At 34.4% G+C, this 13,572-nt stretch overlaps 1 protein-coding gene across 1 annotated transcript in view; it reads right to left on the bottom strand.

Annotated features, from left to right (window-relative positions):
- The window catches only part of ITPR2 (inositol 1,4,5-trisphosphate receptor type 2), a 482,746-nt gene that overhangs the window by 359,669 nt on the left and 109,505 nt on the right, over nucleotides 1–13,572 (bottom strand). Inside the window, exons 6-9 of the mRNA XM_074195308.1 lie at nucleotides 5,731–5,829; nucleotides 3,984–4,067; nucleotides 2,970–3,116; nucleotides 1,000–1,095 (exon numbers count right to left, since the gene is read on the bottom strand). Of these exons, the coding sequence (XP_074051409.1) occupies nucleotides 1,000–1,095; nucleotides 2,970–3,116; nucleotides 3,984–4,067; nucleotides 5,731–5,829 (426 nt within the window). The remainder of the gene's footprint in view (nucleotides 1–999; nucleotides 1,096–2,969; nucleotides 3,117–3,983; nucleotides 4,068–5,730; nucleotides 5,830–13,572) is intronic.

Genomic DNA, 13,572 nt, shown 5'->3' with positions numbered 1-13,572 from the left:
GCATCCCATGTCAGAAAGGTGCTATTAAAAAGAGGTGTTTTTTGTAATAGCAAAGAACTGAAAGTAATATAGATATTGTTCAACTGGAGAATGACTTAACAGTTGCGGTGTATGAATGTATTGAAAAATTATTGCACTTTGAGAAACAATGAACATGAAGAAGGCATGAGAAAGCTAACATGAATGGATGCAAAGGGAATTCAACAGTATACACACTGTTGTTTGCATATTGCCTCCCCATTAGACTGTGAAATCTACTTTATTTGTATCCCCAAAGGTAAGCACAATATCTAATATATACTAAGTGCTTAAATATTAGATAACAAAACTAGAAAACAGTATGTCCAATAATAATAATAATGTAAATAGAGGAAAAACAAAAAAGAATAAAACAACACCATAAAATGATAATAATCATGTTGTCTTTAAAAAAGAGTTATGAGAATACCGTATAAAGATGGGGATTTGGGATATAACATACAACAAATACCGTTGAACTTGTTTGAAGTATTGGTTAGTTTCAATGAATTGTTGTTTTCATTCTTTGTTACAGGGATGACTCTCTGGGTAGGGGGTAAGGATGATTGTGTTGGGAAATGAAATGATAAAGAAAAAAAGAATTTTTTTTTTAAATTGTGATACTAAATAAGATTTTATAGGGCATATCATAACCAAATTAATTACCCAATTCCATTTGCACTGACAGAAAACAAATTAAATCATATGATGAAGTCTTATAGTGAAAGTTAAGGTTAACATTATTTTACTTTTTTGAAAAAGTAAAGATTGTGTTTTTACCTATATCAGAAACCATATGTTTAGCACTCCTTTTTTGATAGCAATTTCACTGCATCAATAGGAAACTATCATATTCAACTAATAACTGTCTACTCACACACATAATGATGCAAAGAATCCAACTCACTTTGGAACTGTACTCACTGTTTTAATTTGTACCCATAGAAACAACCAAAGTTTTTCTGAGGCAAATATTCTTACCTCTGCAGCTAAATAATTTCCAGTTGCCAGATGTTTGAATCTGAATAAACTATTCCACTGTCCTGCTCCCCCACGGCATGGATCATGATGCACCACCTATAGATCAAGATAATGACAACCACAGCTAAATGATTTTAATATTCCTGGTGAATTATTGACAATAGAACAATTGTTATAATACATTTTAAGCTATACATACATACATAATAGTGTGGTTAGAGTGCAGGGCTTGGAGACAAGAAGACCTGAGTTCAAATCCAGTCTCAGACATTAATTAGCCATATAACTATGAGTAAGTCATTTATCCCTGTTTGCCTCAATTTCCTCATCTGTAAATGAGATGGAGAAGGAAATGACAAACCACTCCAGTATCTTGGCCAAAGAAAACCCCAAATGAGGTCATGAAGAGTTAAATGCTTTTTTAAAAAATTTTATTTATTTAAGTCAATGGAGTTAATTGACTTGCCCAAGGTCACACAACTAAGTGATTATTAAGTGCCTGAAGCCATATTTGAACTCAGGTACTCCTGACTCCAGGGCCTGTGCTCTATACACTGCCTCACCTAACTGCCCCCAACAATAAACTTTTTTTTTTTAGGTTTTTGCAAGGCAAATGGAGTTAAGTGGCTTGCCCAAGGCCACACAGCTAGGTAATTATTAAGTGTCTGAGAGCGGATTTGAACCCAGGTACTCCTGACTCCAGGGTCAGTGTTTTATCCACTGCACCACCTAGCCATCCCCCAACAATAAATTCTTAATAACAAAATAGAAAATTAATGAATTGAAAAAGTGCTCTGTAATTGAGAAGCATATCATAAAAAATATTTGACAAACCATGTTTCATAACACATTCATAATTTATATTTGAAAACAAAGCCTTTTAGTCTAGAACGAGCTCCTAAGAGTTGATTATTATATTTTCAGTGGGAAAATTTAAACCTTGGAAATCAGTAAATGCCACAAATCAAAGCTTGATTTATTGTTTTGCTGATTGTCTAAACTTGAGGAAATGATGGAATAAATGTTAATAGTGATGATTGAATTTTAAAATGTAGCATGCATACATTTTTCTTCTGGAGAGTCAGCTATTAAACCGGGACATGACCTTTTACCAAAAGATGAATTTCTCAGGATCAAAAATCTAATACTGGAAACATGGTGTGGTTTCTTCCCAATTGCCATACCCTTCAGAACTTGTTCAAACTCCTTTTTAGTTTCTGGGCCTTTTCTTCTTTCCAGGTTTCCTCAGATTAGGAATAGAACCTAAATTTAGCAATACCCAGGATACCCACCCTTCGAGTTGATAAACAATGTACTGAATATTTCCCAAGTCAGAAATTCCACAGAACCATGATTGCTGTTGTTTAGTTGTTTCAGTGGTGTCCAAATCTTTTTTTTTTTTGGCAAAGCAATGGGGTTAAGTGACTTTCCCAAGGTCACACAGTTAGGTAATTATTAAGGGTCTGAGGCTGGATTTGAATTCAGGTCTTCCTGACTCCACTGCACCACCTGGCTGTCTTGCATCCAACTCTTAATGATCCCACTTAGGGTTCTCTTTGTAAAGATACTGGGAGTAGTTTGCCAATTCCTTTTCCAGTTCATTTTACAGATGAAGAAACTGAGGCAAACAAAATAAAGTGACTTGCCCAGGGTTATACAGCTGCCAAATGTCTGAGGTCAGATTTGAACCACCTATCTGCCCTAGGTTTAGGTAATAGATCTGCACTGTATGTACATAGCTGTTTGTATGTTGTCTCCCTCATTAGAATGTGAAAGCCTTGAGGGCACAGACTATGTTTATGCTTTTTTTTGCATCCCTAATATTTATTACAGTGCATGGAATAGTGCTTATTAAATGTCTGTTGAAATATCATTTGACCATTCATAAACAATGTATGTAACAAAATATCTGGTTTATGGTACTTGTCTTTTCTTTGTAAATTAGTTAGAAGGGAAATAAACTTATATACCTCAATTTCCCAGAGTGCTTTAGAACTTGTGGCAGACGTAGCTGATTGACGCAAAGTTGTACGAAGAAAAATATGCTGTATTTTCTCATATTCATCACAGGTCAGAAATTTCTCTTGTTCTGCATGAAACAATCTAACAACATCACCCTAGAAAAATAAATGAGTGAAATTCTTATTTCCAAACAAAAGATTAAACAGATTGCTCTCATATTACAAAGAATGTCAGTGAAAAGAAAGCTTATAAATTTTTTTGATTGGAGATTATGACAAAACTAACCATTTCTCATGACTATTCTGTAGGGACTACAATACTTTCCCTCATTCATCTCAAGGGGCTGTGGTAAGGAGTAACTGGAATATTTGACAATGTATTCTATACTTCAGAAACCACACTGAAAGTTCAAGAATGGATTCAAGGAGTTTTACAAGTTGTTTGTTACCCAGAAGCAAAGAAGAAGAATCTCAGGAAAGAATAGAATGTTTAATACAAATGGAATAATACATTCTTATGACAGTGGAAGAAACTAGGTGCTGATGCTTTCTTTGTTCCCTTCAGGCACCCCTTCCATTCTTCCAGGAGTAGGTTCAGTTCAATCAATTTTCTTCCTCAATTTTTGCTCTGACTCTACCCAAATTCACTCAAGAGAGACATTAAAATAAAATTAAATGAATAAATATATATATATATATAAAAAGATCATCTCTGTTATATTTATTTCAAATGACTAAATAACATCATCACCATTATAAAATGATTATCATTATATATACCCCACATTTGCATGACATGATAAAAGATTTCAATCTTCAGAAGGTATTATAAATATTATTCTCAAAGAGATTGAACCTTAGAGGTATAATATAACTGGCCCATAACTAATAAAGATTGCCTAGGTCAAAAAAAAAGCAAAACTTAAAATTAGTAGTATATAAATTAAATTATTTTAATCAAAAATGATTAGAATGCATATAACTAATTCAATAAAAAACTCTTCATTTTCCCAAACTACATACCCCTTTGAGAACATCTTCACGATAGCAACTGTATTTCATGAACAAAGTGATTTTCCAGCTAGTGTTGCAATTAACAGCATTAACCTATAAAAGTAAAAATGTATAACTATTTGATTATGTACAGTAATATAGTATTATGTTTTATTTAAATGAAATCAAGGAAATTAAAAGAGACTTTGTCAATGGAGTATGTCTCAGTACAATAGTTTACAATCATGGTCTCTCACTTTTTTTTAATCTATGTTTCTGTTTGGTTTAAATTCCATGAAACATCATGCTCCTAGGCTGGATACCTCCTGGTATCTCTCCCTTTTTAGCTTCCTTTTGCATATTTTCTTCCCCATTAGTTTGTAGGCTCCTTGAAACCAGGAATTGTTTTTCTTTTTCTATTTTCCCCATTCCCTAGCACAATATCTGGCTCATGATTAGCATTTTAAAACAATATTTATTGAATTAAATTCCATAAGGCAATTACAAAAATTGCAATTTCAGCTCTAGCTTTGCAGGCTCACCCTTCATTTTATCCTAGCTTCTTCTCAGATCTGCATTCTAGAGAACAAAAATAGGGATCTGCTGGGAATTCAGTAATTGTTGTGACATGAAGACTTTTTAAAAAATCAACTGCTGAGAAATACCCTATCAAATTACAAGAAACAATATCACATAAGTATCAGACACCTGGGTCAGGAATTTATGCAAAGGCAATGAGGAGGCAAAAATTCTGTGGAAAGGAAATCCTCTCCATATTCCTTCTCTCTTACCCTTTCATGGATATCTGTGGAGCTCAAGGCTAGTAACTGCCACAGAAAGGTTATCTGGTCAAGATAGACCCTATTCTCCCCCAGATCCAAAAGTGACTGTATATTTGCAACCAGAGTTCATGGGATCCTAACTGAAATAGATGTTGGTGACATGATTTTTTTTTCTTTTCTCCTTGAAACATTAACTATAGGGAGCAGGTAGAGGTTCTCTAACAAAAAAGCATTTGGTATCTCCCAGTTACAAGTTTTGAAAACAAAGTATGCAAGAAAGAAAGGGATTTAGTTCCCTTGGGAAAAGTAAAGTTGTGAACATTTTTTCTTAATTAATGGGATATCTGCTACTGTTGGGAATTTACCTTAGCTACAGTTTCTTGATCTTCCATTATTGTGTCTTTAAATTCCAATATTTTGATATCAAAATAGGCTAATCTAAATATAATATGGTTGCAGATTTCCTTTTGGGTCATGAAAAGTGGGAATAGAGATGAGAATCTTAATGGGAAATGAGACCCAATCTATATTTTTTTGGGAGATTTTCCCAGAGTCTTGGGTGGAAATAAAATGAGCTAATTTGTGATAAATTTGTGAAATACTTAACGTGAATGGTTTTAAACCATAGACTGACCCTGGAAAAATAAGTACCAAGAGAGGAAACACAGGTGTTTGTATAGTTTAGAAGTTATTTCAGGTCCTTTTGAATCCAGGGCTGGGCTCTATCTACTGCACCACCTAGCTTCACAGGAAAATTATTTCAAATGTGTATTCTCCATGAGAATAATTAACTGATCCCCCTACTCTAGGGTGGGGGATTAGGCTACCCCTCAAGTACTCAGTATACCCTATCCTGAATTATATAACAGTATCAGGAGTTTCATAGCCATATGAAACTGGATAGTTTTTCATAAAACAGCAACTGAAGAAATAAGGTGCATAAAAAAATTATACTGAACAAATATTCACATTCAGTTTCTCTTCCATGAACTTACCTCTTTACATCCTGGATTGTCTAGAAGTTCTATGTTACTTGCATGTAGTGGCTGTCCTGCATTGACTGGCATCAGTACAACTTTATCTCCTACAACAATCTAGGGATCAAAAATAAATGGAACTTGAAACAGACTAGATTATAGTGTTCTTTAGAGTTGTCTAGGAGTTAAAAAAGTTTCAAGATAGAGTTGGTGATTAAACCAGGCACCAAGCTACTTTCTAGTTCAATGTGGTTTCCACTCCCTATTATATTTTTAATGTCTTTGAATACATGTCATATAACTGTTTCATTTTGGATAGTCATCTGTATTCAGATACCTAACAAAAAACCTTTTAATTTCTAATTGATTGTAGCAATCACAGCTTACACTTCCAAAGCACTTTCATGTATAATATCCCATTTGAGCCTTACAACAATCTTATGAGGCAGGTAGTAGCTTAGTGGATAGAGTCAAGAAGATCTGACTGAATCAAGAAATCCTGTCCTGACATTAGCTCTCTGATCCTGGACAAGTGTCACAATCTCTCTCAGTCTTAGTTAGTTCACCTATAAAATGAGAATGAAAATGGAATCAAACTCAAAGAACTGTTATAAGGATCAAATAAGATAAAATTGTATAAGTAATGTCCTTTGTAAACCTTAAAGCATGATATAATGATAACTACTAGTATGGCAAATATAATTAGGTTCCTTTTAAGGATGAGAAAAGCAAGGATCAGAGTCCAAATGACATGCCCATTTATAATCTACTAAATGACTGAGACAGGATTTGATCCAAGGGTTTTCTTACTCAAGTTCAATATTCTTTCATGCTACTTTCTTGTAAACAAACAAAAAAAGGAGCTCTCAGTCCCTCTATTCTAATTCTGATACTCTGAAATTAAATGGATTTTTCAGACAATAGTAACCTTAACATAATTTTCAGTACTTATGAAACATATATGTATAAGCTATTTCATATTTAAATGGGTTTAAAAGAACAAAAATTAAAAGTTACAAAATGAATAAAATGAGTAATAAAGTGGTTCTTCCTTATCTAAGAAACTTCATACACACACACACACACACACACACACATATACAGAGAGAGAGAGAGAGAGAGAGAGAGAGAGAGAGAGAGAGAGAGAGAGAGAGCGAGCAGTGGAGTTAAGTCACTTGCCCAAAGTTGCACAGCTAAGTAATTATTAAAGTATCTGAGGCTGGATTTGAACTCAGGTCCTCCTGAGTTAAGAATGAAATGGCAAGTATATCCTAGACCAAAGATTCTCAAAGTAAGATCTAGTGACTAGACTTTATCAGGGGACCATGAAGTCAAACTGTTTTCATAAGAATACTAAGATATTTTCATTTCTAACTTGGTAAATACCAATTGATATAACTCACATCAACAAAAGTTCCCTGAAGCTGCAGCAATTTTTTTAATTGCAAAGTGGCTCTGAGAACAAAAAAGTTTGAAAACTGTTCCCCTAAAAAAATTTTTAGTTTGACATTCAAGAGCAATTCAAAAGTTTTAATATGATTTTTAAGATACTTTTGGGAAACCCTTGTAATGAGGAAATATGTTTATAGCTTGGTCCTTGGGTATTTGAGTTCATTTTTATCTGATATTCTCCCAGAAGATCTGATTCCCAGGATAATTTTCAATTTTAAAATACATAGAATCATGGTATATACTGGAGCTTGTTTTGTATTGACTCATGAAAGATAATTGTTAAATTTTTCAGCATAAACCTTTATATCTGGGAAATCAGAAAATGCTATAAAACTGGTTTATTATTTTGTTGATTATCTAGACTTAAGAAAGGGATTGATAAAATGTTAATAATGTTGATTAAATTTTAAAATGTGTTGTGCTTACATCCCCCCCCCCCCCCCCCCAGAGAACAGGTTGCTAAAATACCAGCACCTCTCTGCTTGGAATTCAAATTGCTTATTGGAAAGCTGCATTGAAGCATTAAGCCCAAGATGATCTAGTATTGCTAAACTTGTTGAAATTGTCTATTATTTCTACAATTCATTTTCAGGAATTACAGCAATGAGAACTAAAAAGTATGTTTCCCAAGCCATGAATGACTGTTTTACCTGTTCTCTCTAATAGATGCACACTACTCCTCATTTGTCTATTTCTTTATCTAGCCCTGCTCCTCTGGGACTCTAACTTGAATCACAGTAGCTTCATTCCAGCAGCAACTAAAGAGAAAAAAGAAAACCCTGCTCTTTTCATAGACAGCTAGATGGAGCAATGGATAGAATATCAGGTCTGGAGAACTCATCATCTTCATGAGTTCAAATCTGGCTTTCAGATACTTTCTAGATCCTGGGCAAATGACTTCACTCAGTTTCTTCAACTGTAAAATAAGTTAGAAAAGGAAATGGCAATCCACTCCAAGAAAACTTGCTAAGAAACCCCAAATGAAGTCACAGAAGAGTCTGAAATATCTCAATAACAACAACTGGTCTTGACCAGTTCCATGAATCCTTACCAATAATTTGGATTTCATAGTTTTGATCATATCACATACACCTATTCCCCAACTCTAAAACTTTCAATAAAATCCCATGGCCTATTCAGTGAAGTACAAATACCTTAAGTTGGCATTTAAAGTCTTCCACAATCTGTCTCTGATCTAATTTTCAGCTTTATCTCATACTCCCCCCCCCCCATATTCTCTACAATACAGCCAAACAATAATATTACCTACTCACCAAATTTGGTTTAAGCTATCCTACTTCCATAACCTTTCCCCACCTGAGTTCTATTTTTTTTAATTATATACATTCTTTTAGACTCAGTTTAAATGTCACTTTCTCAGTGAAGCCTCTCCTGATTTTTCTATGCTAGAAGTAGTTTCACCCTCTTAAAAAACCTCAAAAAGTTTTAACTAATAGATTTGCAGGTTCATATGAAAACATTTTTTTAATTATACTCTTAGGGAGTTACTTGTTTTGTTTGGTAAAATAAATTTTAAAAAACCGAAATTTAACACCTTGATAGTACTTCTCACATATTTGCATCCTGTTGTATTCTGGTAATTTTTAGTAAATATACTTTAATACCTTACAAGAGGACTGTCCAACCTTACTTTTAAAAAGTTTTTATTGAAACAACAGACAATATATTTTGATTTACCATTTTAATGAGTGCTCTGTGGTTTCATTTCCTAAAGTATTTAGTAAACACACAGGGGACCATATACAATCACATTGCAGGGTACATGCAGCCAGTCCTGCCCCTACTAGATTTTAAATTCCTTAAGAAGAAGAACCTTATCTCATTTATCTTCTCAAGTGCCATAAGCTTAGTGGATCTTAATAAATGTATTCTGAATCAATGAATAAACCTTAACTAGACAACAATGGATGATGAATCTTGGTCATCTCCAAATTCCTTAGATCCTACTAACCAAAGGCCATGGGATGATTTTTTCAAGAATTTCTCAATCAATTTAAGTCCTACTAGAGCAGAGCTCCATGGCCTAGATTCAAATCAAGCTTTATAGCCAAACTCCCATACTTCCTTCAATATAATCAGCACTTGGTATTCATTTCAGAACAAATTATTAAGTGAACAAATGAATGAATGTTTTTGCTAGTAGCTACTGCTAGAGCTGTTGTTCTCTGTAGAGGCAAATAAAGAATGGTGATTGAGAAGACTGTTCTGGTTTTGGGACAGTTAACTGAAGTTTGCAGGACTTGTGCAAGTTTATCGTCTTATATTTTCAGCTAAGTAGCAATTGTGTCATTTTGTAACTCTAAATGAACCCAGTGGCTACAAGGTTGGTTTATTGGTTATTATGATTTCCCAAAATACATATCTATATTTCACTAAAAATATTTTTAATATATCCTTAAAGTATGTCCTTTTAGACTGCCAAGTTATACTTAACATACTTTACTATAAATATGGTAACTAAATGGGCTTCCATCAATATTGTGCCCATCTGATTGAAGCATCACTTCAGTTGCATTCTAGGAAGCTTATTTTGCTTTTCACTGTTAACTTGAAACTTAGGATAATAAAGAATTGCAAAAAATCCTCAATGTGATATATTTGACAGGTGTAGGTTTCAAAGCCACATAGAAGATGGATTATTTCAATCACTCTAAAAATCATTGATTTGTTAGAGAACTTAATACCAATCTACCCTATTTGCCAACCTCCCAAAAAGATGCCTCATTAATTACTTTTCTATTTTCTTTTCTGTAGGCATTGCCAAATAACCTTATATGAGGTGTAACTGAACTGATTGATAACTTGGAGTTATGTATTACCAATGATAATCATAAGCTACGCTGATGTAATATCTTTCACCTAAGTCCTTTTCTCTCCTCTGACACTGCCACCACCTTGATACAGGACCCTATTCCCCCATTCCTGGACTACAGACACAAGCTTTTTTCTCACTCCAATTCATCTTCCACTCAGCAGTCAAATGTTCTTCGTAAAGTATAGTATATCTATCTCATTGCCCTGCTCCGTCAACTTTGATGGCCTCCTATCACTTCTAGGATCAAATAGAAAATCCTTTCTCATTCAAAATTCTTCATGACCAAGCCTCTCCCTACTTTCCCAGTCTTCTTACACTTTCCCCTCCATATACTCTGTGATCCAGTAACACTGGCCTTACTTTCTGTTCCTCAAAAAAGACACTCCATTTCCTAACTCTGCTCATTTTCAGTGACTGTCCCCCATGTCTGGAATGTTCTCCCTCCTCATCTCTACCTTCTGGTTTCCCTGACTTCCTTCAAATCCCACCTAAAACCTTACTTTCTATAAGAAGCCTTTCCTAATCCCTCTTAATTCTCATACTTTTCTTCTGCTAACTATTTCCCATTTATCCCATTTTTAGCTTGTCTGTACACAGTGGTTTCTCCAGTAGACTGTAAGCTCCTCACTAACAGGGATTGCCTATCTTTGTATAAAAGAGCTTAGTTCAGTACCTGAATAAATGTTTATAGACTAATAGGCTTTTACGAGTAAATTCCAATACCTGTAAAAGGAACATCTTCAGGCTCATGGTTAGTTTATAATGCTGTACTTACTTTGTAAAGCTATTCAACTATGTATTGTGTATCTTCAGGAATCATCTACAAAAGCTCTTTGGTAATTGCTAAAAGGAATTCTTAGGGGTGGCTAGGTGGCGCAGTGGATAAAGCACCGGCCCTGGAGTCAGGAGTACCTGGGTTCAAATCTGGTCTCAGACACTTAATAATTACCTAGCTGTGTGGCCTTGGGCAAGCCACTTAACCCCATTTGCCTTGCAAAAACCTAAAAAAAAAAAACTAAAAGGAATTCTGGCAATCAAAATTCATTGTATCTATAATTTCCCAGAATTTCAAAACTCAACAAATATTTAAGCACTTAATAATCTATGTGACTAGTCACTGTGCTAAGCATTAGAAATGCAAATACAAAAGTAAGAGAATTCTTACTGGACCTCACACTCAACATGCCATCTCCCACTACATTTGCCCTTTATTCCCATAATGCATCTCTCCTCCCAATACATTACCCCTATCAATTCTGCCCTTCAGACATGTCCTTCAAGGATTTTCTCAGATGCCATCTAACTCTAAGAAACATTGCGGGATTTCCCCTCTGTTCATTAGCATTAGCTCACTTCTGAAATTACTTTGTATTGACTTAAAGTTACAATATCATTTCCTGTAGGGCAGGAATTGAAACATTCTTACTTTTGTATCTTCAGTGCCTAATACAATGCCCAGCATATAACTGACATAAAAAAAAAATTCATGTCATTAACCACAGCTGGATGAAATCAATATATTGCTTACAACTGGATCTGATATGAAAAGATAAGGAACAGTTGGACAAGATACTGACAAGCAAATAGATATATCAGTAAATATTTGTTGAGCCCTTACTGCATGCAAGGTGACAGATGCTAAGAGGGAGGAAGAATATAAATGAAAAATTCAGTCCATGACAATAGGAAACTTGCAAGTCAATTTGGGGGCAGCTAGATGACGCAATATTCGGTTTGAGGTCAGGAAGATTCATCTTTCTGAGTTCATATATATCCTCAGATCCCAGCTCTGGGACACTGGGCTAGTCACTTAATCGTATTTGCCTCAGTTTCCTAATCTGTAAAATGAACTGGAAAAGGAAATGACAAACCACTTCAGTATCTTTGCCAAGAAGACTCCAACAGAGGTCACAAAAAGTCAGGTACAGCTGAAAAATGACTAAGTAGCAACAAAAAAAATTTTTTTTAGAAAACTATTTAATTCGACCGACTTCACTGAAAAATCTAACTTGCTTATTAACCACCAGAGATTGGTTTACTAGATGTATCAGGTGCTTTTTCAAAGGAAAATTATAGTGACTTTGTATAGTCTCTGCATTCATATCTCCAACACAAAACATTTACACACTTTTCTGAATCTAAAACATTCCTGGAGAAGCTATGTGATCTGAAGGTTTCATGGTAAAGTCTAGCAGGCAAAGAATGATTGCCATACTCCTATTTCATGCCTCTCTTCTTGAAGTTCTGGCATGATGTTGTGAAAATAGATCCAGTCTATGAATGAGGAGTCTTAGAATTTAGCCCGGTCTCTGTCATTAACTTCAGAATATCAGGCAAGATAATTATTTTCTCAAGGGCTGTTTCCACATCTGTAAAATTATAGGGATCTCTGATGTCCAATGCACCTTTAAAATATTATAATTCTAAGTTGGACATTACAGTGGTGAGCTGTCTAATAATGTTTCCTTGGTTCTTACTGGAATACCAATCAATTTTCCTAAATGAAAAGGCCTACAGGAACAAAGATGTAGGGCTGGGAGTAGCTTCAGAAAATACTGAAATGCAATCCCCTCAGTTCCATGATACAGGATACAGAGATACAGAAAAGATAAAGTGATTTGATCAAGGTTACAATGCAAATTGTACAATGCAAGGTTACAGGATAGCAAATATCAGAGATGGGATCTGATTCTACAAACCACAACATAGAAACTTTCCCCTAATAGGTTTTATGATCCAGCATTTCTGTTGTTTCCATTCAATGAGAATCAAAGGGCCATCAAAACTCATTATGTGTAACCCATCATCAAGGAAATAAAATGTGTGTTTTGGGGGACCAATTCAGTGTAAAATATAAAACAATAACAAAAATAAATTAATCCAGATGAGTAACTGTGTTTTGTCAAAATTAAGTAGGTCAAATACTATAATTTTTCATGTGGGTCCTCAATAGCTTTTACAATAACTGTAATTAAAGGTTTTTCTAACATGTTGAAAATTGTAAAATAATAGTTTTCTGACCCTATGAGACTGCTTTTTCAAGTGGAAATCACTAGCCCATAAATCTTATTGGCATATTCAGTCTCTGCTATTGTTAGCAGCTATTGTTAATAGCCCCCAAGAGTTCCTGCTAATTTTAGGAGAATGGATTCAATCTACCCATTCACTTTACTTGGGTCATGACGAATTCATTGGATGATTATCAACAACCTGATTGCCACTTGAAATAGTGACTGAAAAAATAATCCACACTACCACCATTTTCAAGTATTTTCCCCTTGAATTCCCATTCTCATTTATTCTTTTTTTCTTGACATTAGCACAAATTGAGCAGTTGTTGAATCACAAATTATGAAATTCCATTTATTAAAAATATCTTCAAATTATAAAAGAATGGAAAACACACCTAGAGAGAAATAAATATAACAATGCTGATTAATAATATGACAGATATGACTAGGATGTGCTTTTTATTTTCACACATAATTAATTATACATACAAAAGCTAAACACACTCGTGACTAGCACAAAAAAAAGTGAGATGTTTATAGCTACAAGCAGTGTGGAAAGTT

Source organism: Macrotis lagotis, chromosome 7 (genome assembly GCF_037893015.1).
Source record: "Macrotis lagotis isolate mMagLag1 chromosome 7, bilby.v1.9.chrom.fasta, whole genome shotgun sequence".
In the NCBI taxonomy this organism is placed as follows: Eukaryota; Metazoa; Chordata; class Mammalia; order Peramelemorphia; family Peramelidae; genus Macrotis; species Macrotis lagotis.
This window is presented reverse-complemented; position numbering and strand designations above follow the sequence as displayed.